The sequence below is a fragment of the Bos javanicus genome, chromosome 11 (genome assembly GCF_032452875.1).
Source record: "Bos javanicus breed banteng chromosome 11, ARS-OSU_banteng_1.0, whole genome shotgun sequence".
In the NCBI taxonomy this organism is placed as follows: domain Eukaryota; kingdom Metazoa; phylum Chordata; class Mammalia; order Artiodactyla; family Bovidae; genus Bos; species Bos javanicus.
Genome location: NC_083878.1, coordinates 25,717,133 through 25,744,181, shown reverse-complemented (window position 1 = coordinate 25,744,181; position 27,049 = coordinate 25,717,133). Strand labels below are relative to the sequence as shown.

General features: G+C 43.2%; 1 protein-coding gene across 7 annotated transcripts in view; it reads left to right on the top strand.

Annotated features, from left to right (window-relative positions):
- The window catches only part of THADA (THADA armadillo repeat containing), a 337,352-nt gene that overhangs the window by 236,593 nt on the left and 73,710 nt on the right, over positions 1 to 27,049 (top strand). For all 7 annotated transcript variants that reach the window (XR_009739347.1, XM_061432209.1, XM_061432207.1 and 4 more), the window contains one exon: positions 17,859 to 17,953. Coding sequence is in view for 6 of the 7 variants with exons in the window: in XM_061432209.1 (XP_061288193.1) it covers positions 17,859 to 17,953 (95 nt within the window). In the remaining variant the exon portion in view is untranslated. The remainder of the gene's footprint in view (positions 1 to 17,858; positions 17,954 to 27,049) is intronic.

The window sequence follows — 27,049 nt, the reverse complement described above, 5'->3', positions numbered from 1 at the left end:
AGAATGGTGGTTGCCAGGGGCTGGCAGGAAAGCGAATAGTTAGGGTTCTACTCAGAGAGCTTTCGTTTTACAGGATGAAAAAGAGTTCTGGGGAGTGCTGGCACAACCACATGCGTGTGCTTCACACTCCTGAACTGTTCACTTAAACTGGTTAAGATGGTAAATTTTATACTATGTTTATTTTATCACAATTTTTAAAAATTTTAGTGACAAATATTTTAAAACCTCTTTTTGTATTTTATCATTCCTCTAAGGTTATTGTCCAGACTTCTTATGATAATTATTTTCTTGCTTTTCTGTCTAGTTTTTACTGTCTATGCATCACTAAAAGTAAAATGCTTTTTTGCCTATTTTTATATTAAGAAAAAAGTCTTTGAAAACATCATTTGTTAAAGATAGCATATTTTTGTCACCTGAAAAATCAGTCTTTAAGTTGACCTTACCGTTGTTCCATTACTGGCCATTCAGATTGTTGCCCATTCATTCAACAAATATTTATTAAGTCCTGCTGTATGCCAGGCTGTATTAAACATAGAAACTACTTATTAAAGCCCCTACTTTAGTATGGAGAAGGCAGCAAAACAGTCTTGTCAAATAGAGCCGTAGACCTAGAACTTTAGAACCAGAAGGAATCATAAAGTTATTGTCGTTCCCTCCCATCCCCATGCATGTGGGAAAGTGCAACCCAGAGAGAGGAGGGATTTGCCTGTGTTCACACAGCTGACCAGGCTGTAACACCTACCTGACAACAGCTAACGTTTTTGGAGGGCTTAACTGCCTGCTCCTCATCAGGCTCTTTCTACTGGACCACATTGCCTTTATCTAGCCAGTGCTTTTAAGTCAGGGCTTTGAATGGTGGTAACTGAACATTTTCTGTAACAGTGCTTCTCAGACCTTAATGTACACATGGATCACCTTGTGGGCCCCTTAGAATGAAGAGCCTCCTTTAGTAGGCCTGGGGTGGAGCCAGAGATTCTGCTTTTCTGACGAGCTTCAAGGTGATTCCGATGCTGCTTTCTGAGACAGTGCCCATTTGAGGGCCAAGGATCAGAGAGTCAGCCACTGTGGATCACCCCGCCCTTTGAAATACTCCCACCTTCACCCCCTCATTCTCAGGGCTTGTGTCTGGAGCTTGGAGCCATAGGAGAGGGTGAGGCTACTGAAGGGATCAGCACAGAATTCTTTTGCCATGCATCTGGTGTGACCTGCAGCAAAGAAGACCACACGGCCTCTATGGGGAGTCCACACTCCATTGTCTGGGCAGCCATCCCAGGGGACTCAGTGCCTAGGGTAGGATCCAGGCTTCATTGGCATGCAGTGAATATTCATCATTTTGAAAAATAATAATAGTCTGATACTCTGTTGAGAAATAATAGTCTGATTCCCTTGTGGCTCAGTTGGTAAAGAATCCACCTGCAGTGTGGAAGACCTGGGTTCAATCCCTGGGTTGGGATGATCCCCTGGCAAAGGGAAAGGCTACCCACCCCAGTCTTCTGGCCTGGAGAAGTCCATGGGGTCACAAAGAATCGGACACCACTGAGCAACTTTCACTTCACTGGTGAGAAAAACAGGCTCTCAGGAATACAAGAACAGGTCCCAAGGTTACTAGGGAAGCAACCTTGGGAAATAAATTTTTGAATAATCAGTGCTGATGGAGGGAAGAGATGATGGAGGGAGTTTATTATGTTTGTTGAAGACTTCCTCTTTGTCCCAGACCCAATGATTTGTTTCCCCAAGTTAATTCTTATTTGCAGAAAGTGTTAGCTGTATGACCCATTCACTTCCCCTATACAACTTCCCGTCAGTGCTCCTGACACCACCCAGGCCCTCCTTCATGTCTTTTCCATCTCCCTAGACTTCCTTCTGTATCCACCCACTTACTCATACTCTCATTTGCTCTCCCCATTTTCTCGCCTTCTTACTGGCCCCCTCTAAGCTGACATGGTATGCTCTTGGAAGGCCTGGGATCTAAATACATAAGAAAAATATGCTTATAGAGACAAAGCTAAGGCTGGCTTTTGTGTGGCAATCCCAGTTCTGCCCCAGGGGGGGGTCTGTGGCCAGCTGCAGAAGTCCTGGTTTAGAGTTCTGTTTTGCTTTACAGCTGAAGACAGCAGTTATTTTCTAACCACCAGATTTATTCACACAAGAGACTATACTTCCCAGGCAGAAATCCTGGGATTTAGGTCAGATTCCATTGTCCCAGTGTCCCTTAGCCCTCCCCCTATCCCTCGCATCTTCTGGACCAGCCCCCCTCCCCAAAGAAAAGGTCCCTCTTTCACAACTCCTGCGAGGGGCCTTAGCCCTTCACCACAGCTGCAGGTTGCATTTCACTCCCCTGCTGCTGAAATGAATCCAGTGGAGATGGGTTGTTAAAATATTCAGATGACCATGTGGCATTCTAAGGCTGTCATTTGTGATCCCTGCCAAAACTGTAAGGGAAGCAAGTCTTAACAGGGGTGGTTACTTACATAGCAAGTTTCCAGGCATTACTGGGGGTTGGGTTTGCTTCGGGTTTGTTTCTTCTATGCTCTTTTTCTTTTTCTCAAAATAAAAGTTTTCCCAGTACTCCCCCGCCCCTCCCCCTTTTAATTGCTTTTCTTTCAACCCCCAGATTTTACCAGGGAGGGAGAATCTCATCAGGACCCCTCTTTAATCCCCCAGCTCAGCCTATTCAAAGTCTCTCTGAGCCTTGTGCATACTTGAATGATGAGAGAAATGAAGCTGGTGTATTTTAGACCCAAGCTTGTTGACATTTGTTCACTTCCCTTTCAGACTTCTCAGGAATGTTCAAGGTCATGATATCTCAGGATGAGATCCTGTTTGTATTTTTAAAAACAGAGAGAAACATTAAGTTAGCACATTTCAACCCAAAGCAGTGGACAGCCTTGTCCACAAAACCTTTTCTTCATTGGATATTCCTTTTAAAATTACATCAAGTTTTAAAGGAATAAGCTGTTTAAGAAGTGAAGCTTGAGACTACATGAGGTATTTCTTGTTGACAGGCTGAACTTATGGAAACTAGTCAGGTAAAAGCCCTCAGAAGTGATCAATATATTAAACTGAGCCTTTGAACAAGTTGCCCAAGATCAAAGCTTCCTCCTTACTGCAGCAAGAAATAAAAATAGTTTGTTTATGCAACTGCACATCAAGAATTCAACCCCCAACTTTCTACGTTTTAAATATAGAAATCTGCAAACCTAGCCTGGAGGTGGTAATTCATTTGATAAAGGGCTCAGAAAGATCTGTCTTGCTCCACTTGTAGCTGTTGGCTTCTTGGGGTATTGCTGTTGGAAGATTTAGGCAGTGTTGTCATTGCCCAGCTTGCAAGGGATGCAGGCTTTAAATGGCCTCAACACATTTTCATAATATTATGTAAAACTGTAATATAGTGGGTTATTTTTTTTTTCCTTAGCATGTGACATGTTTCATCCTTTGGATAAATCAACACCTTGGTTACCTTCATTGAGCCATTACCAATGAATCCAAGCCAATTCAGATGGCACAGTGGAGAATGTAGAGATGAATGATACTGTCCCTATTTCAAAAACCAAGTGAATAACATGGGTATGGATTTAATTAACTGTAAACATGTAAGAATTTGGTAAATGCTGGAATGAGGTCAAAGTGTATTATAGAAGCCAGCTAGTTGGGGATGGGATGTCAAGGACATCTTTGAGGAGAAGGGAGAAGTCTTTAAAGGCTTGCTGCTGCTGCTGCTGCTGCTGCTGCTGCTGCTGCTGAGTTGCTTCAGTCGTGTCCGACTCTGTGCAACCCCACAAACGGCAGTCCACCAGGCTCCCCCGTCCCTGGGATTCTCCAGGCAAGAACACTGGAGTTGCCATTTCCTTCTCCAATGCATGAAAGTGAAAAGTGAAAGTGAAGTCGCTCGGTCATGTCTGACTCTTAGCAACTCCATGGACTACAGCCTACCAGGCTCCTCCGCCCATGGGATTTTCCAGGCAAGAGTACTGGAGTGGGTTGCCATTAATTGTTAGGTAAGGTTAATTCTCACAGATTGGTGAATGAGTGAAGTTACACTGATACAGAGCCTATGATGTTAAATAAGCTGTGTAGGTCTCATTGTCCACTTACAAAGAAAGGAATTTTAGTAGTGCTCAACATTGTGGGGACCATTTTTGTACACACGTGCATACTCAACCACTCAGTTGTGTCTGACTCTTTGCAACCCCATGGACTGTATCTCTCCAGGCTCTTCTGTCCATGGGATTATCCTAGCAAAAATACTGGAGTAGGTTGCTATTTCCTCTTTCAGGGGATCTTCCTGACTCAGGGATCGAACCCATGTCTCCTGCAGCACATGCATTGGCAGGTGGATTCTTTACCACTGAGCCACCTGAGAAGCAGAGACCACTTTAGATATATGTAATTAAGCCTCTATTGTCAAGGTTTAGTTATGATCCAGTCTAGTTGAAAAGAGCTTATCCATGTGAAAAAAACCAGCAGTGACATTCATATAGAATCCTTAATTCCACAGTATGTATATTAAGTATAAGAATTCAGAAAAGAATGTGGATTGGGATAGCCAGGGAAGGTTTCCTAGGGGAGTTAGGTAATTGAGCTAGGTTTTAATGGGCGTGATTTAGAAACACTGTAAATGGTGAGAAAAGAGCATATCAAGATGGTGGACAGCAGGGTCAGGAATACCCTAGTGGAGAAAGTGTTTGCATTTAGGCCAGTGGGGGTGTAGAGCTAAAGAAGACGTGGTGTGTTTGGAGAGCTGTACAAGATTTGATAAGAGACCAGTTGTGGCAGGCCTTAAATGTCAGCCAAGAGGGAAGAGGAAGTCAGTAAGCTCAGACTAGTAAATAGGCTGCTGTCTCCACGCTGATGAGACACACTGAGGAGCGTGTTACACCTTCCCAGCCTCTCTCAGTGACTGAAAAACTCTCCAGCCCCTGCTGGAGGTTCACAGAAGCTCCCTAGTAGCAACCCACCAGCTCTGTCTGGTACTTGGAAACTCCTTTGCATGCCGGGGCAGTTAGTGATGCGAATAGAGGTACTGCCCATGTGCATTTTAGACTTCATGGTTACTGTCTGCTCAACATTGCTAAGAGGACTGTAGAACCACAGAGTTTATAACAGGAAAGGGAATGTAGAGATCATCTAATCCAGTGGAATCCTTTCTTCAAACACAAGCTTAAGTGGAAGTCCAAGATGTTCGAGATAATAGAGATGGAAAATATGGTGCAAATATGGGCCTGGAGGCCCACCCACATGGCTTCTCAACCACTGGAGCCCTCAGAGGGACTACAAAGAGCACCCTGACTCCCGGTTTCAAAAAAGTGAAAGTGTTAGTTGCTCAGTCATGTCCTATTTTTTATGACCCCATGGACTGTAGCCTGCCAGGCTTCTCTGTCCATGGGATTCTCCAGGCAAGAATACTTCAGTAGGTAGCCATTTCCTTCTCCAGGGGATCTTCCTGACCCAGGGATTGAACCTGGGTCTCCTGCATAGCAGGCAGATTTTTGACTGTCTGAGCCACCAGGAAAGCCCCCTTATTATTTCAAAACAGGAATCTAATCCAAACCAGTATCTGTAGACAGGAAAATAGACACAAGGGACAGGTGACTTCTTCCTACTTGACAGATGTGTCTGGCTGCAAAGATAGCCATATTTGGGATTTCAAGAGCAAATTGGTTTTCTGCCTCTTGGTCCTCTTGCTTCCTTTGCTGCAGCTGGATCATCCTTGTAGGAAACACTGCCACCCTCAGCCTCTGGGCTGCCCAAGGCCTTCTCTCAGGAGCTGCCCTCCTTGGTCAGGACCCCATCACTAGACCTTCTTGCCAATACAACTCAGCTTCTCCAGATCCCCTTTCCCCAGAAATCCACCCTCAGCTGACTGACTGCTGCTTGACATGACCCATACATCATGCTTACATGTTACTAAGCACTAGTATGTACATAATTCTTCTGACTCTATAGCTGTTTTTCACTGTTGATCTTCTGGAGACATTGCTTTTAACTGAAGTCAGTAACTTGAGGGCAGGCTTTCCGGCAACACGCAGACCTAGCAGGCACACTCCTGGAGGCCTCGCTTGGCTTCCTGCTTCTCTGTCCTCATATTGAGCCAACTTAGCGCTGGTGCCTTTGTCCTAATTGGCCAGGCTTTGGGCTGACCCTCCGAAGGCTTGTGGGGCACGTGGGCAGGCCTTATGTGAATAAGTCAAGGGAGCAGGTTTGAGAGAGGCCCTCCGAAGGCTTGTGGGGCATGTGGGCAGGCCTTATGTGAATAAGTCAAGGGAGCGGGTTTGAGAGAGACCCTCTGAAGGCTTGTGGGGCACGTGGGCAGGCCTTATGTGAATAAGTCAAGGGAGCGGGTTTGAGAGAGACCCTCCGAAGCCTCACTCTCCTCCTCGCTGCCAGTGATGCCCAGCCTTCCTCAGCGATTGGACTGGCCTGCAGGTCTCTGGAAATAGCTTCCCCTCACAATCAGGAACTTAGTCCCGCTTGAGCCGGAAGGGACCCTTACCAGCCCGAAGGCCCTGTGTTCCTGGGTACCTACAGGGGGTCACTTTAAGAGGCCCTGGTTGAGTGGAAAAGATTCTAGCTGTGAGCACGCCTCCTTGAGGTTGAGGTGGGGCAAGATATACTCGCTGGTAGCATGTCTGTGTTCTAGCCCCCAGCTCAGCTGCTAACCAGTGACGGGTGGCCTCTAACTTCCTTGGGCCTCTTTTGTTTGGTTTGGTTTTAACATTTATTTACTTATTTGGCTGCTCAGGGGTCTTAGTTGTGGCATGTGGAATCTAGTTCCCTGACCAGGGATTGAACCTCGGGCCCCCTGCATTGGAAGCACAGAGTCTTAACCACGGGACCACCAGGGAAGTCCCGGGTGTCAGTTTTTTATCTGTTAAGTTGGAAGATCCAAAATGGGAAGTGGGTGAAGATGGAAAAGAACATAGTGAGTAATGGGCATGCAAGTACGAAAGAGCTAAGCAAATAGGGAATATTTATTGTCAGATAATGAAGTCTTTATCAGTCTTGTTGGCCATGTTGAAAACAGGCCTTTCTGGTGGCCCGCACAGAAACAGCTGTACTTCGAACCTCACTCTTCTCCAGACTGGCCACCAGGACACGCCACCAGAGCGTGCAAAGCAGCATGCTCTGATTGTTCGGCCCAGCCTCTCCCCTTTCATCGCACTGCGTTTGGGACTCACAGATACAATTTGTCTAGAAAACCTTGATGCTATTCTTGGTTTCTGCCCTGATCTTGGACAGGTCACTTGAGCTATGTGAGCTACTTTGTTGATTTATAAAAATGGGAATAATAATGCCTATTTTTCTCCTCTCAAGAATCTTTTAAAGATAAAATGTTTTTTGAAGATAAAACTTTTAATAAAATGCAGTTGATATTATTTTTGCGGCCAGGGCTAATTTCCAAGCGTGTGCTTCGCCAAGATTTCATGAACAAAGTTCGGACTATACTGTTAGAAATCCTCACCTGTGATCTACATTCAGACTTCTCTTGCAGCTAGTAGAAGTTTTCACTCACCTCACTTATATATTCTAATTTTTTAAAAATAATCTAGGAAGAAAGTAAAGTTTGAAAAGAAAGGGGACTTCTGTTAGCATTTTATGTAATAACTGAAGCTAATCCAAGCCCCAAACTGTACAATAAAAGTTTTCTTGGACACTACCTTTCTCCCATAATCCCTAGCACATTGCTTATTAAGTTATTAACCAGCAATTTCTCTGGCAGCATATTAAACTTTACTTTTAAACAAGTCACAGAGGGGGGGAAACATGCATCTCTCATAAAAGGAATAAAAAACATACACCCTCTAAAATGGTTTCTTCAGGCTTTGAACAAATCCCAACCCCCACACAAGGTCTCTTTTTCCTCATTCTCTCCACATAACTTGAGTGTTAGTACATTAATGAGAAAAAGATGCTTAATAGAAAGATGGAAAAATATGAGGGCCTCTGGGAGGGGTGGGTTGCTCCCTGGGGGTCCTCTGAAAAGGCAGGTGAGCCTTCCTGGAGGGAAATACAAAGCCTTGGCATTGAGCTGGTGGGCTTCCTCTCATATAGCAGCACTCCCCTGGGAAGCAGAGGCGGCTGTGACTTTGACCTTGACCTAAGCAGAGCCCTAGGGCCTTATGCAGACTGCCTGGGCCTTTGCCAAGTGCCTACTCAGAACCTTGGTAGAGTAGTTGGGGTCCTCTTTTCACAGAGGCAAAGGAGGGTTTCCCTGTTGTCTCAGCTGGTAAAGAATCCGCCTGCAATGTGAGAGACCTGGGTTCGATCCCTCGGTTGGGAAGATTCCCTGAAGGAGGGCATGGCAACCCACTCCAGTATTCTGGCCTGGAGAATTCCATGGACTGTATAGTCCACGGGGCTGCAAAGAGTCGGACACGAGGCAGCCTTTCCAGGGGCAGCCCCTGTGCCCTAGAGCATATGGCTTGGACATATGGTCCCTTTCTGGACAGACTCACAGCTCATGGTCTCTTGCCTTGTGCCTGACAACTTGGTAAGAATTCCTTACACATTGGTCAATACCCAGAGCAGAGCATGAAGATGGCTTCACTTTATTTTTTTTTTTTTTTCTTCCAATTTTATTTTATTTTTAAACTTTACATAATTGTATTAGTTTTGCCAAATATCAAATGAATCCGCCACAGGTATACATGTGTTCCCCATCCGAACCCTCCTCCCTCCTCCCTCCCCATACTACCCAAAGCAATTTATAGATTCAACGCAATCCCTATCAAGCTACCAACAGTATTCTTCACAGAGCTAGAACAAATAATTTCACAATTTGTATGGAAATACAAAAAACCTCGAATAGCCAAAGCGATCTTGAGAAAGAAGAATGGAACTGGAGGAATCAACCTACCTGACTTCAGGCTCTACTACAAAGCCACAGTTATCAAGACAGTATGGTACTGGCACAAAGACAGAAATATTGATCAATGGAATAAAATAGAAAGCCCAGAGATAAATCCACGCACATATGGACACCTTATCTTCGACAAAGGAGGCAAGAATATACAATGGATTAAAGACAATCTCTTTAACAAGTGGTGCTGGGAAATCTGGTCAACCACTTGTAAAAGAATGAAACTGGACCACTTTCTAACACCATACACAAAAATAAACTCAAAATGGATTAAAGATCTAAACGTAAGACCAGAAACTATAAAACTCCTAGAGGAGAACATAGGCAAAACACTCTCCGACATACATCACAGCAGGATCCTCTATGAAGATGGCTTCACTTTAAAAGGAGAATCCCAATAGGAGGGCTGTGGGGCAGCTCATATGTGTGGGTGTGAGTATAAATACTAGCAGAGCTCCAGACCAAGAAAGGCTGGATGGAAGCTGGAACATACCATAAAAATGGAGTTCTGCTGCCACCAGCCTCCCCTCCCCCGGGGGAGCACAAGGTAAATGAGCAGGGCCGGGAGCGGGTGTTAGCCAGCCAGGGCGTGGCTAACGGGGTGTTGGCCCTGCGTGCTGCTGCCAGCTGGCCCTGCATGCAGATCTGAATTCTGTATGTTATAGAGTGGGGGCAAGAACTTATATATTCTGCAGTTCCTGACCATTTGGCATCTTGGTTTAAACAAATCCCCTATTGTTTCTCCAGAAATGTCATAGGAGTGATTGCGTGGCTGGGGGCCGTGATAAAAATGGAAATCAGAAGGGAGAGAGGGGTCCTTTTTATTTAATTTACACTTCCACATTTATATGACTTCATGGGGCCCACATCAGAGAAGTACCTCCTGGCTCCTCACCGCGGCAGCTCTTCCTCTTATAACCAAATGTAAGGCGAGATGGCATCTGGTCTGCGGACAGCTACCATTGCAGAGTCTCAGACTGCAGAGGAGTACAAAGATGGCCAGTGGGATCTCTGGGAGATCAGAGGAAGTCCAAAGAGACGTCCGCCATTCACACTGTTCTGCGAGGCCAGTCTCTGATTGTTAGTCAGGGACAGTTTCCTAGAGGACAGGCTTGGAAGTGAGTTTTAAGTACAGGACATGGTGTGGCTCGATGTGTGTCCAGTGAGGGGACAGTGGCGGGGTGTGGGGACAGTTAGAGACCATTTCTGCCCTCCCTTTTCTGCCTCTTTCCCCACCGCATTGTTCTGCTCCTCCCACCTGTGGCCCAGCTTCTTACCTGCCCGCTCTCTGCCTTCCTCTTCACCTCCTTTCTCTCTTTTTTTTTTTTCCGGCTTTCTTCTTTCCAGCCTATTTCAGTCCTGGGGGTGGTCCCCAGAATACTGCTTCATTAAGCTCAGTGCTGGCTCCATGGCAAGAGGCTTTGTAGCCACTGTGGTGCAGACCAGACGTGACCTGAATGGGAGTGAGTTCACAGAGGATCCCAGATTAGAGGGAGAGATTGCCATGGACCTTGATGGGCCCCTGCCAGGACTCACGACCCAGAGTCATTCCAAGCTATCAAACTGGCCAGCTGCACCTGTTTGATTTTCTGGACTTCATTCTTCCCAGCATGCGGCAAGCTTGCTTCCATCTTTGGATCTTTGCGAAGTGAACTCTCTTGTCTGAAATTCCCGCTTTCCATTCACTCGCGGAGTCTTTCCACATCTCCAGACCCTTCCTCCATGATGTTCTCTCACATTGTTTTGTGTGTGTGTTGTTTTTCTCCACATACACCCTCTACCACCACACACACACACACACACACACACACACACACGACCATAAGCTCGTCAAGGCCAGAACCTGTCCCCTTCTCTACTCCTGTTCCAAGTAGGATGCACCCCATGGTACTTAGTAAAGGTTTCTAGATTAATAAAGTTAAACCATGAGTCTAATCAGGATTCTGGGGGAGAGTAATTCCCTGGGGTCTGGAGTGACCTTCGACCTTGACTGTGTTGAAGTCCAGATAGATTTCTCAGAACTTAAACCTTAACAGTGGAGAAGGCAATGGCACCCCACTCTAGTACTCTTGCCTGGAAAATCGCATGAACAGAGGAGCCTGGAAGGCTGCAGTCCATGGGGTCGCTGAGGGTAGGACATGACTGAGCGACTTTCACTTTCACTTTTCACTTTCATGCATTGGAGAAGGAAATGGCAACCCACTCCAGTGTTCTTGCCTGGAGAATCCCAGGGATGGGGGAGCCTGGTGGGCTGCCATCTCTGGGGTCGCACAGAGTCAGACACGACTGAAGCGACTTGGCAGCAGCAGCAAACCTTAACAGACACTAGCAGCCTAAAGCCAGAACAGTTGTTTTCAGCCCTCTGAGGATGGCAGTGAATTCTTCTGAAAAAGTCATCCAAGGTGACAAGCAAAAATATGTCCAAAGTGAACTGTCTGTTTCTTGCTGGGAACCCTCCAAGGCTGCATGCTAATGGGCCCCGGGGGCCCCAGCCGTCCAGTGGACCAGTGGGGTCCCACCTGGAACCATTTGGAGCTTTTGGAGCTCTGAAAGGTCACTCCTAAGCACTTCCATTTGGGGCATGTCATCATCTTGCGTCATTTCCTACTGTCCCATCCATTCCACATCCCCTTTGTACTTCTTGTTATTTTTCAAACACGTAACATGCCGTCATCTTCGGACATGCTGCTTCCTCTGCTGGAGTCATTCTGCCCACGGTCCATCTCTTAGACTCCTCCTGCAAAGGCACTTCTGGATTTACCGAGGTGTTTCCCCCCCGCTCCACCCTTAATTTTTATTCTTGTCAACCCTCCTTTGAGCACCAATCATACCACATGATTGGTTGTGTGTTTCTCTCACTAAACCACGGCCTTTCAAGGTTTTCTGACAGCCATTCACAACCAGAAAGAGACTTTACAGATGACTTAGTATGTATCTTTGTTCCCCGTGTATATATCTGTGTGGATATATACACAAACATACCTGTGAAATCTTACATAATGTAAATTTTACTGTCTACATAAGATATGAACAGTTTGTAGAAAAATACAATGAGAGGGAATTTACTCAAGATTTAGAAGATTTAATTTCAGGAATGTTATCCACCATCATTTTGGATATCAAGAATACCCCACTGATACCATTTGGTATTATAGATGGTGGCATATTACCTGAAAAAGAAAAGGACATTAGACTAAATCAGTCAATATTTTTACTCAAAGTTATCACATTTTATAAATTATATCAAAGATAATTTATTAAAAATTCTTTCTGGGCAAAAATTTTCTAGAAATCCTATATTTAACAATTTAAGGGAGCGATGCTTACCCTGACTGCTTTGATGCAATGTGATTATCTTTCACTGCTCCCCCTTTCCCTAGCTAGCTCTCTCCTCCCTCCTCCATCCCCACTTCCTCTTCCTTCCTTTCTTTCTCTTAGGCTTTCTCTTAATACTAGTAGGTGGTCATCTAAACCTACTAGTTTATTTCATAACCAACAAAATGGGTCATAACCTACAGTTTGAAAAACACAATTCAGGACTCTAAGTTTCTTGAGGGCAGTGATGAATGCCACTGACTCATTTCGTCTTCATATATCCATACCCTGGCATTATTTTGGGCTCTCAGTTTCCTCTTAGTAAATGTTTTCTGAATGAATGGGCTTCAGTTAAAAATCTCTGCTGCCACTGGGATTCCGGAAGGGACAGAAGAAGTGAATAATTTATCAGGCTTCCCAAGAGCTTCTGGTGTCCTCCAGACACTAGGGCCATTGTAAACATGTCTGGGAAGCCTTACTCTCTCTCCTCTGCCTTCTGCCTCCCCCAGCTTCCAGGAGAGAGGGCAGGAGGTTTAATGAAGTTCAGAGATCGAGTTCTTGGGTGGATATATGTCAAGGGACCAGTGATAAAAAGAGTGGAAGAAAGATTTAACAAGGCCTGCATTTCGCTTTATTTATGTACTCAGTCCTCATAGTACCTGATTCCTGTTACTCATTCTAAAACCTCTGTTATGCTGTTTTTTAGCCCATTTGTTAGACCCCGACCACTCCTGAGTTTTTTTTTGAACTCTCAATCTTTATTATACCATGCCCTGTGCCAGGATTTTTCCATCTGGGGGCAGGAAAAAAAAACCCCAACCCACCAAAACCCTGTGGCTTGGTTTCCTGTCCAGCTGGCTTGCTCTTTCCCAGGATTTTATTCCCATCATCAAAGTGGCTTGACAGACCGAGAACAAACCTCTGGCTCACCCTGAACTCACAGTGTACCATTTCCAAGTCAGAACAAACACCAAGTAACAGGGAGAGAAAAAGAAAAAAAAATTATTTTCCTGACTTAGAAGCCAATTCAGAGTGAAGCCCAACTCTGATTCCAGACAGCGATGCTGTGAGGCTGTGGCTCTCCTCAAGGGTGGAGCCTTGCACAGTGGGCTCTGGGCCAGAATTTCTCTCTGAGTCAGTCTTGAAGGAGAAGCCATGGATGGACTCCTTTGTAGCCCCAGATCCTCTCTGTTTCCTGGAATCGAAAGCAGCAGAATTTGAGGGAGCCTCCCACGATCTCGTTGACTACATCAGACTTGGCGTAGAAGCTCAGTTCTGGGAGCAGTCAGAGTGGTCCCTGCCGAGTCCCAGGCTGCCAGGAAGGTTGGCAGCCTGTGCCAGGCCAAGAGAAGGTGCAGAACACTTCAGCCTGGCAGGGGGACGTAAAGATAGCCAACATTTCCTCTATTCATTTAGAACTGTTCTAAAATATATTAATTTAGCTAAAAATATCATGGAAACTAGGTTCCTCCCTGAGCTTGAAAGTCAAACCAATTTCCCAAAAACTTCCCTTTATGGTTCTATGTGACTCCATTAGCAGGAAAACATCTCAGGTGAGAAGTTATGACCCTGTGAGGTCAAATGGAGCAGGCAGGACATTTTTATACCAAGGAGCACCAGTTAGCACAGAGTATCCCATCTCCCATGGGTCCCCAGACCAGCTAGACTCCTTTCTTCCTGCCTCTATTGCCCCCTCTCAAAATCCCCTTGCTTGTCAGCTTTGTCTGTCTAAATTCCTCCTGTTGTTTACATTTGGGCTTAGGTCTTCATACATCTCTTCCATGTTTCTGCTGCTGCTGCTGCTAAGTCACTTCAGTCGTTTCTGACTGTGTGCGACCCCATAGACGGCAGCCCACCAGGCTCCCCTGTCCCTGGAATTCTCCAGGCAAGAACACTGGAGTGGGTTGCCATTTCCTTCTCCAGTGCATGAAAGTGAAAAGTGAAAGTGAAGTTGCTCAGTCATATCCGACTCTTAGCGACCTCATGGACTGCAGCCTACCAGGCTCCTCCATCCATGGGATTTTCCAGGCAAGAGTACTGGAGTGGGGTGCCATTGCCTTCTCCGTCCATGTTTCTAGTCCACCCTATTATGTTCTTTCCTTTAACTCCTTACATCCTGTCCCGAGTTTTGTCTGTATTTTTTTCTCCAAAACAAAACAGAACTCTCCGAGGCCAGAAATCATCTCTTGTGCATCTCTTTCCAGCACCTGGCTCGCAGCTGGATGTTCAGGAGGCATTCATCCTGCTATCTGCAGGCCGTTTATTATTCAGCCCTGTGCTTCATGTCTGATAATTCATTAACCCTTTGCATTAGGTTTCCTTGCTTTCTCTCCTGAGTGATTTTCCATTGGGAGGAGGAAAGATATCCCACGTTTCACACAGTGGACATGCCAGAACAGGGAATGATACTGTTATTAAAGTAATTTTTGTAGACTATGGACTTTTCAACTTCACAAGTCAAATTTGACTGACCTGAGGAAAACTGAATAGAGACAAAATATAAAGGTAAGATTTGGGGAGAGTAAATTCCAAATAGATCAGAGTGTTGCCAAGAACAAAAAATGAAACTAAGATTTCCCTGGTGGTTCAGTGGTTAAGAATCTGCCTGCCAATGTAGGGGACCTGAGTTCGATCCCTGCCTCAGGAAGATTCCACATGCCACGGGCAACTAAGCACATACTCCACAACTACTGAGCCAGCCCTCTGCAAGTACTGCAGCGTATGCAGCCTAGAGCCTGTGCTCTGCAGTGAGAAGCCACCACAATGAGAAGCTCACTCACAGCAACTAGAGAAACCCCAGGTGCAGCAATGAAGATACAGCACAGCCACAAATAAAGAAATAAATAAATGGAACTATAAAGTACTAGAAGAAAAAGTACTAAAGAAAAATATATAAATCTATATTGAGGAAAGGTTAGACTTTGGTAGCATGACATAAAATCCAGAAGATAAAAATAATATATTTGACTGCATTAAACCAAACAGTTTTGAATTCCAGAAAAGTACTGTAAATAAGTTTAAAGTCAGATGATAAACTGCAAAAAAATATTTGCAACACATATGACAAAGGACAGATTTCCTTAATATACAAAGAGCTCCTACAAATCAATAAGGAAAATACCAATAACATAATAGATCGGAGATTTGATCACAGTTCATAGGAAAGGAAATTAAGATATTTTTGAAAAGCTTATGAAGGGATGGGCAACTTCATATAAAATAATTATGACTTAAAATGATGAGGTACTGTTTTTCCACTTATCACCTTGGCAAAGGTCAAAAGGTTTAATCACAGTGTGAGTCAGATTGTTGGAGCTGGAGGGGAATCTTAAACACTGTTGGCGAAAGCATAAGTAGTCCCAGTCTCTTTGGAGAGCATCTGATCTAAATGAAGCAAAATTTTAAATGCATGAATATCTTGATCCAGCACTTAAGCTTCTACGGATTTCTCTTTTGAATATCCATTCATATGCATAAACTAATATACATATATCTTTATTACATCATTGTTTTCAGCAAAATATCCTAAACAGTCTGACTTATTTCATTAGGGGACGTGTACATCCATGAAATGGAATAGTTCACAACCATTTCAGAAATGAGGCAAATCTGTGTTTTTTAATAGAATGATATCTTAAATGTATTAGTGAAAAAAAGGTAATGCTCAGAACTCAGTAAGTAGTAAACCACTACTTATATAAAAATAAACAAGTGGGTAGCTATAGATAGATGCTTGTAAAATGTGCCTGGAAGGATACGCTCTAGAAAGCAGCAATAGCGGTTGCCTCAGGGGAACAGAACATGTGGGTAGAGGGTGGGGGCATGGAAAAGGAACTTCATTTTTACTGCATACCCTTCTGTACTGTTTGAGTTATTTTTATACCATGTGCATGTGCTACCTGTTTTTTAAAACTAATTTTTAAAAATAGCTGGGCATAGGCATGAAACTAGGCCAAATGTGAAGTGTACATATAAACTAGTCATTATGGCAGAGTCAGAGTCAGGGAGCAAGCAGATACTGTAGGTGAAGTAAGTCAGGGAAGAGAAATGAGGCAGGTCAGCAACAGGGAAATCTTGAAACAAGACAGTTTTGTTTTAATGGAAAAGTATCTGGTTTGCTTTTCGTGCAGATATCGCATGCCCCTAGGATATGGGCAGTTCAGGATAGAGTGAGAATAAACTTTAGAGAAATGGTAAAACTTAACTTATAGGAAGTGAGAAGGATACATCAAAGGATCAAGCCAGATGGAAATATACTAGCTGGAACTCATGTCGTGTTCCCTCATCCTAGGTTGGAGGCAGAGGAGCAGAGCAGGGAACACGCGAATCACATGCTCACAGTGACTCTCAGTGAGGTGATTGCGGGGTCCATTGTGCCCGTCAGAAGTCTGATTCAGGTCACAGAGATACTAGATGGCAAAAAGCCAGGGTTCAAACCCAGGTCTGTCCCTGTTGTTTTTACCTCTTGCGTGCATGTGCTCAGTCACATCTGACTCTTTGCCACCCAATGGCTCTTCTGTCCACGAAAGCTTCCAGACAAGAATACTGAAATGGGTTGCCATTTCCTCCTCCAGGGGATCTCCCTGACCCGAGGATCGAACCTGTGTCTCTTGCGTCTCCTGCATTGGAAGGCGGATTCTTTCCCACTGAGCCACCTGGGAAGCCACTTTTACTGTTTATACTGAATTATTGGTACCCTCGGGAGGTTTGGGCACTTTTCTTGAGCAGTATGAACTGAGGCTCAGAGTAAGGGAGATTCAGTGCTATTCTCAAAAAAAAAGTCTTCATTCTTCCATTTTGATCTAGACCCCCTCAAGCCAAGCCCACTTACTTTTTCCAGCATGTGGTTCAAAGAGTAAAAAGACCTCCATTTATTGAAAGAAGAAAAAAAAAAATCTCATTTATCAGGAGAGGAATGTCTGTCAATAGTGTTTGTTAATACTTTCATGTTTGTTTTCTCAGCTGCTTTTTTAAGTCTGTAAATACAGTTTATCTTTTGTGAGTGCAATTCTCCTCCAAAATGCTAAATCACTGATATTCATAACCAATGATGTTTCCCCTAAATTTGTCCAGTTAAGAGGAAGATAATAGAATATGGTGTCATATTCCCTACTTCCCTCTTGTCTTCATGTAACTGGAATAGGGGTATTGGTTTTTGTTTGTTTTCAGTTAATTTTCTTTGGCGCCAGAGCATAGAATTTTCTGTTTTGTACAAACACAGTCCCAACCTCCACCATAAGCACTAGGATTTTATTTTCATTTTCTTTTCATGAGAAATGAAAATTTCACCATTGTCACCATCGGTGACTGTCCATCATTTTTAGCATTTGTTACAACTCTCTGGGGCTCCCCAGGTGGCGCTAGTGGTAAAGAACCTGCCTGCCAGTGCAGGAGACATAAGAGACATGGGTTCAATCCCTGGGTCAGGAAGATCCCCTGGAGGAGGGCATGGCAACCCATTCCAGGATTCTTGCCTGGAGAATCCCCATGGACAGAGGAGCATGGTGGGCTACAAGTCCATAGGGTCACAGAGAGTTGAACACGACTGAAGCAACTTAGCACACACACACAACTCTCTAAGCCTTATGATATGCCTGGTAGAAAATACCCATTTTCTCTTTTCTGTGGCCCAGGCCTCAGAGAGAAAAATTACCAATTTATTTTCTGTTCTTTACCTTTCTAGGCAAAATCCATGTTTGGTGACCAGAGCTGTGTATATTGATATCCTCTTCCTGTTGACTTGCTGCCTTGACAGACTCTCAAAAGGCAACCAGCCAGGTATGATTCACAGTTATATTATATTTTGGAGTGATTACAGGTCTTTGAAATGTAGGTGGGGTTTTGAATGGCTCTCCCACGCACTCCCCCACTTCTACTTTTGCAAGACTAAACCACATATCAAAATTACACTTAGTGTCATACGCTTCCTTCATAAAAGCTTCCCAAGGAAACTTGTCCTTGTTTAGTTGCAAGTTTGTTTTCTATTTGGTCATTCCGGGAAGAGTCTGGACTCGACTCTTGTCATTTTCAGTAACTCAGGAGTTCATTCTGTTCCATTTTGCGGCAATAACCGAGTGGACTCATTTGTTGCTGGAGCCTAGATATTTGAGACTCAGTCTCCAATCTACCATGCACCACCTCAAGCTCTGACTTTGTACATGTTCCTTGGTGTCACGTATGTTTCCTGGTATGGGCCCCAGATCCACATGCAGTTGTTCTATTTTCATCATGATTCACAAAGTGGTTTTCTTAAAACGGAGAGGGGCAGCTCCAAAAAAAAAAAAAATGTTTTGATGTGTTTATATAAGAGGCTGCAGGAAGTGCTGTACATGAGTTCCAGGCCACAGACTGAAACTGATTTTCATCAACACAAACTGGAATGCAGGGTAATGAGCCTGCAACTGGTTAAAATCAGCCTCTTCTAATTGATTAGGCCTGTCTAAAGGAGGCTACAATTACAAAGTCAGATTCTGAGTACAAGCAGGCCAGGCCTTTCCTCTGTTACATTTAGTCTGTCAATGATTTGTTGTCTTCAGTAAATATATTCAGGCTGTCAGAGTCCAGCTCTGTCCATATGGAATCCTGTTCCCAAATTCAAACCAATTTAAAATGCTCTGGGGGGAGAGGCGAAGCTGCCTCACTCAGATCAGTGTATATTAGCCCACAAGGCCTCTGTGGCCACGCAGAGGTAATAAGAACACGCCTGGACTTTGATCAGCTCCACATCCCTGCATAGGAGTAGCTGTTGCATCCGTTTGGTAGAAGAGGATCATATAGTTTTATGGCCGTGAAACGGCTCTAGTTTATACCTCTTATCCCAGCATAATTATTAATAGTGCCCCTTTTACTCTTGAAAGTGTCCAGGTTTGCACAATAAATCACAGGTCACTCTAGCTGTAAGGGACCTGAGGGTCGTATCCACTTTATTTTACACTTGAGTTAACTGAGGTCCAGAGAGTATAAAGAGATTATGAATCAGACGTTACCATGTAAATCATTTGTACCACTTTTAGTACCAAAAAATAGTTTCTACCATTTTTGTATCTCAGTTCCAAATTTCATGTAGCTTAGTAGTACTTCTCTGCTTAATGTTTTAAAGAGCCTCTTTCATGAAAGAGTTGCTCACTACTTACAAGTCCACTCCCTGGGTTCGTATCATAGTTGTGTGATCGACTCTCATCTTTCATTTGTTGAACTAAGTTTTTCCTGGTGTGTTAGTACCATTATTTTTTGTCTGAAAGGGTTTACCCTTAAATATTGTAAAATACCCTTCTCTCTTCTCCGATTGCCTGTCCTTTACTAATGAATCATGAAGATGACTTTGGCCTTTTGAAATCATCCTTTCCACAAACTCTGGCATTATTTAGTGTTTATACCCCCAGTTAAGTGTGCTCACAAGCTGTTGTCACTCAACAGCATTTCACTTGCATCAGTGTATTATACCTCTTAGAGTCATTACTTTGCAGAGTAAGATGTGTAGGGGATAGGTCACTTTTACTTTTTTTTTTTTTTTTGGTATGACAGCCATAGCTCTAAATATTCCATCCTGCCCTCTCTAGTCTGGCAGTCACTAGCCACATGTGGCTCTTGAACTGTTGACATGTGGTGGATCCAAGTTGAACTATTCTATAAGAATAAAATACACACTGAATTTCAAAGACTTGGTATGAAAAAAAAGTTTAATTTCTCAATAATGTTTATATTGATTACATATTGGAATGATAATATTTTTGATATATTAAATAAAAAGTGTTATTAAAGTTAATTTCATCTGTTTCTTTCTACTTTTCATTGTTGTTGTTCACTTGTTAAGTCATGTCCAACTCTTTGTCACCCTGTGGACTGCAGCACACCAGGCTTCTCTGTCCTTCACTATCTCCCGGAGTTTGCTCAAATTCATGTCCATTGAGTCAGTGATGCTGTCCTTTTTAGAATATAACTATTAGAAAATCAAAATTTACATGTATGGCTCATATATTCCTGTTGGACAAGCACTGATGTTTTTTTCCAGTCCTTTGGGAATTGCCCTCATAAACCACAGAATATATACGTATGTGCCTTTCTATATGAATGTGTGTATCTGTGTACTACATCCACACAAATAGCAATAGCAAATTTTCCTCCTTTGAGGATGAATTAGATTTTTAGAATTAATCAAGTATCAGATAAGGGTTTCCCTGGTGGTTCAGTGGTAAAGAATCCACCTGCCAAGGTGGAAGACTCTGATTTGATCCCTAGTTCTGGAAGATTCCCTGAAGAAAGAACTCACAACCCACTCCAGTATTCTTGCCTGGAGAACCCCATGGACAGAGGAGCCTAGTGCGCCACAGTCCATGAAGTCGTAAAGAACAGGACATGACTTAGCAACTAAATAGCAAGAATAATAAATCTCAAATAAAATGGTGGCCAAGGTAAGTAGCACAGTTTAGAATAAAAACAAACTGTGAGCTTAAAATAATTAAATCGATTCTTAGTGTTTAATTATTTCCAAAGGCAGTTTGAGCAGTAGCTACACCAAGCAAGGTGAGCACTTACCTGGATGAGTAGATTTCAGTGTGATTTCAAAGTATCATTGTGACAAGTTTACATTGTAAATGCCTTGAAAGAATGGATCATGCTAAGGTTCTGTGTCCCCCAGCTAAGCAAGTAGTAGGTGTGTATTACTGGCACAAAGACAGAAATATAGATCAATGGAACAAAATAGAAATCCCAGAGATAAATCCACGCACCTATGGACACCTTATCTTTGACAAAGGAGGCAAGAATATACAATGGAGAAAAGACAATCTCTTTAACAAGTGGTGCTGGGAAAACTGGTCAACCACTTGTAAAAGAATGAAACTAGAACACTTTCTAACACCATATACAAAAATAAACTCAAAATGGATTAAAGATCTAAACGTAAGACCAGAAACTATAAAACTCCTAGAGGAGAACATAGGCAAAACACTCTCCAACATAAATCACAGCAGGATCCTCTATGACCCACCTCCCAGAATATTGGAAATAAAAGCAAAAATAAACAAATGGGACCTAATTAAAATTAAAAGCTTCTGCACAACAAAGGAAACTCTAAGCAAGGTGAAAAGATAGCCTTCAGAATGGGAGAAAATAATAGCAAATGCAGCAACTGACAAACAACTAATCTCAAAAATATACAAGCAACTCCTGCAGCTCAATTCCAGAAAAATAAACGACCCAATCAAAAAATGGGCCAAAGAACTAAACAGACATTTCTCCAAAGAAGACATACATATGGCTAACAAACACATGAAAAGATGCTCAACATCACTCATTATCAGAGAAATGCAAATCAAAACCACAGTGAGGTACCATTTCACGCCAGTCAGAATGGCTGCAATCCAAAAGTCTACAGGCAATAAATGCTGGAGAGGGTGTGGAGAAAAGGGAACCCTCTTACACTGTTGGTGGGAATGCAAACTAGTACAGCCACTATGGAGAACAGTGTGGAGATTCCTTAAAAAACAGGAAATAGAACTGCCTTATGACCCAGAAATCCCACGGCTGGGCATACACACTGAGGAAACCAGAATGGAAAGAGACACGTGTACCCCAATGTTCATCGCAGCACTGTTTATAATAGCCAGGACATGGAAGCAACCTAGATGTCCATCAGCAGATGAATGGATAAAGAAAGCTGTGGTACATATACACAATGGTGTATTACTCATCCATTAAAAAGAATACATTTGAATCAGTTCTAATGAGGTGGATAAAACTGGAGCCTATTATACAGAGTGAAGTAAGCCAGAAATAAAAACACAAATACAGTATATTAACGCATATATATGGAATTTAGAAAGATGGTAACGATAACCCTGTATGTGAGACAGCAAAAGAGACACAGATGTATAGAACAGTCTTTTGGACTCTGTGGGAGAGGGAGAGGGTGGGATGATTTGGGAGAATGGCACTGAAACATGTATAATATCATATAAGAAACGAATTGCCAGTCCAGGTTCGATGCAGGATACAGGATGCTTGGGGCCAGTGCACTGGGATGACCCAGAGGGATGGTACGGGGAGGGAGGTGGGAGGGGGGTTCAGGATGGGGAACACGTGTATACCCGTGGTGGATTCATATTGATGTATGGCAAAACCAATACAATATTGTAAAGTAATTAGCCTCCAGGAACACATGTATACCTATGGCGGATTCATTTCAATATTTGGCAAAACCAATACAATATTGTAAAGTTTAAAAATAAAATAAAATTTAAAAAAAATTTTTTTTTAAATAATCTAAATGGATTTTAAAAAATTAATTTATTTGGCTGTGTCTGGTCTTAGTTGTGGCACACAGGGTTTTAGTTACATCATTGCGGCACACAGACTGTCTAGTTGTGGCCAAAGGGCTTAGTTGCTCCTTGGCATGTGAAACCTTAGTTTCCCCAACCAGGAATTGAACCCACATCCCCTGCATTGCCAGGTGGATTCTTAACCACTGGACCACCAGTTCAGTTCAGTTCAGTTCAGTCGCTCAGTCGTGTCCCACTCTTTGCGACCCCATGAATCGCAGCACGCCAGGCCTCCCTATCCATCACCAACTCCCAGAGTTCACTCAGACTCACGTCCATCAAGTCAGTGATGCCATCCAGCCATCTCATCCTCTGTCGTCCCCTTCTCCTCCTGCCCCCCAATCCCTCCCAGCATCAGAGTCTTTTCCAACGAGTCAACTCTTCGCATGAGGTGGCCAAAGTACTGGAGTTTCAGCTTCAGTATCATTTCCTCCAAAGAAATCCCAGGGCTGATCTCCTTCAGAATGGACTGGTTGGATCTTGCAGTCCAAGGGACTCTCAAGAGTCTTCTCCAACACCACAGTTCAAAAGCATCAAGTCTTCGGCGCTCAGCCTTCTTCACAGTCCAACTCTCACATCCATACATGACCACTGGAAAAACCATAGCCTTGACTAGACAGACCTTTGTTGGCAAAGTAATGTCTCTGCTTTTGAATATGCTATCTAGGTTGGTCATAACTTTCCTTCCAAGGACTAAGCATCTTTTAATTTCATGGCTGCAGTCACCATCTGTAGTGATTTTGGAGCCCAGAAAAATAAAGTCTGACACTGTTTCCACTGTCTGCCCATCTATTTCCCATGAAGTGGTGGGACCGGATGCCATGATCTTTGTTTTCTGAATGTTGAGCTTTAAGCCAACTTTTTCACTCTCCACTTTCACTTTCATCAAGAGGCTTTTTAGTTCCTCTTCACTTTCTGTCATAAGGGTGGTGTCATCTGCATATCTGAGGTTATTGATATTTCTCCTGGCAATCTTGATTCCAGCTTGTGTTTCTTCCAGCCCAGCGTTTTTCATGATGTACTCTGCATATAAGTTAAATAAGCAAGGTGATAAGTCCCCAAATGTATTTGTTACTAACTGATTAATTAAAATCAAAATTTTTCAATTTTTATAATAGTAACAATTGTCATCAAGATACAAATCTTAGGACTTCCCTGGTGGTCCATTGAGTAAAAATCTGCCAGCCAACGCAGGAGACAAGGGTTCAATCCCTGGTCCGGGTAGACTGCACATGCTGCGGGTCAACTAAGACCAAGAGCTGCAACTCCTGAGCCCCCGGGTCGCAGATGCTGAAGCCTGCACACTCTAGAGCCCATGCTCTGCAGCGAGAGAAGCCAATGCAGTGCGAAGCCTGCACGCCACAGCTGGAAAGTAGCCCCTATTCACCACAACAAGAGAAAGCCCTCGCCCAACAGTGAAGACCCAGCGCAGCCAAAAATAAATTAAAAAAAGAGAAAAGGGTACAAATCTTATTTAAACTCATGCAAAAGTCTGATGTAAATTCATTTTCCAAATTCAAATCAAATGTTTATATCATACGCGTATGTTTGTAAATATACATCTGTCTACATCCAAAGCTCACCAAACTCAGAGTAGGGAGTGTACCCCAAGGGCTGTAAAACTTGATCCCTAGGTTTGAATCCCAGGTCTGCCATTTCTTAGTTTTTGTGACCTTAGGCAAGTCATTTAACCTCCTTGAGACACTTTTTTCTCAATTGTAAATGGGGATGTAATAGAGTCTATATCTTAGAATGTCCTTTGCATGGCAGAGAATAAGCACTCAATAAATATTAGCTACTGTTAATATTATTATCATCATTATCGTTATCACTGGCTGGAAACCATGCAGGTAATCCAATTCCCTGCAGCCTGACAGAGTTATGATCAATTCCTCACATTTATAGTTCTCCTCATGTTCTTAAACATTTTCAAGACAGAAGAAATGCGTGCTTTCCTAGGAAAACACTGAAACATACCTGGCATAGAATGTCAGGAATCCACTTTGGAATCCACTGGATTCGGGGTGCTCCTGCCTCTCTTACTGATCCAGAGAATGGCCATCTTGTTGTTCGTTGATTTTTTTCATTTATCAGACATGACATGCTAACATCAGACAAGCAACTACATCTGGAGAGGCACGTGGTATGTTTGAGGTTTGTAAATAGGCCCCAAAAGGGATTGAGATGCTATAAATGAAGTGTATATGGGATACATGTGAGGCACTAAAGAATAAAAGGTCATTTCTACTTGGTAGAACAGAAAAGGCTTCATAGAGGGGGAGGTGGCTCATAGAGGAGGAGCAGAGTTTTGAGGATATGTAGAAATTCAGTACTCTTGCCTGGAAAATCCCATGGACAGAGGAGCCTGGTGGGCTGCAGTCCATGGGGTCGTGAAGAGTCGGACACAACTGAGTGACTTCACTTTCACTTTTCACTTTCATGTATTGGAGAAGGAAATGGCAACCCACTCCAGTGTTCTTGCCTGGAGAATCCCAGGGACGGCGGAGCCTGGTGGGCTGCTGTCTATGGGGTCGCACAGAGTCGGACACAACTGAAGCGACTTAGCAGCAGCAGCAGCAGAAATTCACCAGGTGGTCAAAGTATAGGTGGGTGTTAGAGACAGAGGAAGGAGCACGTCTGAAGCCACAGAGGCTCACATCAAAGAGCTAGCTGTCAAAGAACTAGGACAGTGTGATTGAAGTGTTGGCTTCAAGGACAGGAAGATGTGACTAGAAGTGAGACTGGAAGGCAGGATCTCAGTCAAGGAGAGCTTCATGAGCCAAAGTCTGCATGCATGCTAAGTCACTTCAGTCGTGTCTGACTCTTTGTGACCCTGTGGACTGTAGCCCAACAGGCTCCTCTGTCCACAGGATTCGTCTTGGAGTCGGTTGCCATGCCCTCCTCCAGGGGTTCTTCCCGACCCAGGGATCAAAGCTGTGTCTCTTACATCTCTGCATTGGCAGGCAGGTTCTTTACCCCTGGCGCTACCAGGGAAGCCTAAGGAGCTTGAATTTGACCCTGTAGACAAAGGAGGTTATTGGAGGATATAAGACAGAGAATAAGGTCACATGGTTTTTAAGATAAAGTGATGTTTCTGTGCCCACATCCTTATAGGATATTTAGATTCCTTATGGAGCCAAGTGCTTCTGTCACGGAAAAAGAATGTAACTGAAAATGCTTTCATGGAGCGTCGGGGCATTATGATAGGCATTATTGAGGGTTTGGGAGCAAGGGGATCGGAAGTGGAGGACTAGAATTAATTAATGGCACACTATGCTAAAAATAGTGCAATTTAAGGGAATTTCTTCCTCTTATTTTCCATTTTACTAATTTTACATAACATATTCTGTTTTACTCATGTGTCTGTATACATGTATTTCAACAGTAACTATTTGTAGATATGAATCTTAAAGGATGTTAATTATTCCAAAAGAAATGAAGCAACACCAGTTTCTGGGAAACGTTTTTGGATGGAGGAGGATCTGCCCATCTCCTCTCAAACACTATTCTGTAAGTGACCTTGGCAGGCTATTTCTACCTCTGAAATGTCTTAGAACTACACTGAAGGGCTGGGGGCATAAACAATGAGAAAACCAGTGAAGGGGAAAGGCAGAGAAGATGATTAGAACAGCTTAAGATAATGATGTGTTTTGTGTAATTCAAACTTTTATCTTAGTACTTCCCAATCATTTGAGGTTTCCTTAGCCATTAACTAGGTTTTAAAAATTCCAAATCTGGGGGGTTTGTTTTGAGTTTTAAAGTGATTTAAACCCACAAGGACTCTCTGTCCCCTGTATTCTTTTTCCTCTTCTGAATCCAGCTGTCATCATTAGTATATATCAGTTTCCTGCTAGAAAGAAAATTATAGTCTCCAGTTGGAGTTGGAGGGATAAGGAAGAAAGAGCCAAACTGCTGCAAGAACTCAGAGGCTGGGTTACAGGCCTGGGCAGGGACAGGGAAATGGAGAGCTTTCATTCTCATTTTAAGCCCATCTTAAATTATTTGCTCTCAGGTTGGAAATTTTCCATTGAAATATCTATTTACTGAAATACTATCTGAGAGTTGACTAAATATTTACCCCCTTTATTCTGAGAGGTGGATTTTCTATTTCTCTCTTATACCCACACCCCTTAAATTTATGTTTTTCACAGCTACTGAATTGAACATTTTCTTTTACCAAGTGTTTAAACAAATCTCTTACCTATTTTCACTGACTCTCAGTTTAAGTTCTCTTGGTGGGTTTATGTGTGGGCTTTTCCTTTCCTAGTCTGCATTTTACTAATTTTGTATAACCTGGTATTTTTTTGTAATTATCTGTATGTGTCACATATTAAAATATGAATCTTGAAAAGGATCAGTTAATCCCAAAGAAATAAAGAAATGACATCATAACAGTTTCCAAAAAATATTTTAGGTGCAAGGAGGAGGTTTTGTCCATCTTGCCCACATCATGTAAGTGATCTTACAAGGCTGTTTTCCTACCCCTGAAATGTATACAGGATTCCCATTGTATTCTCATTTTCAAGAAACATTATTTGCAGTATCATCTCCCTTG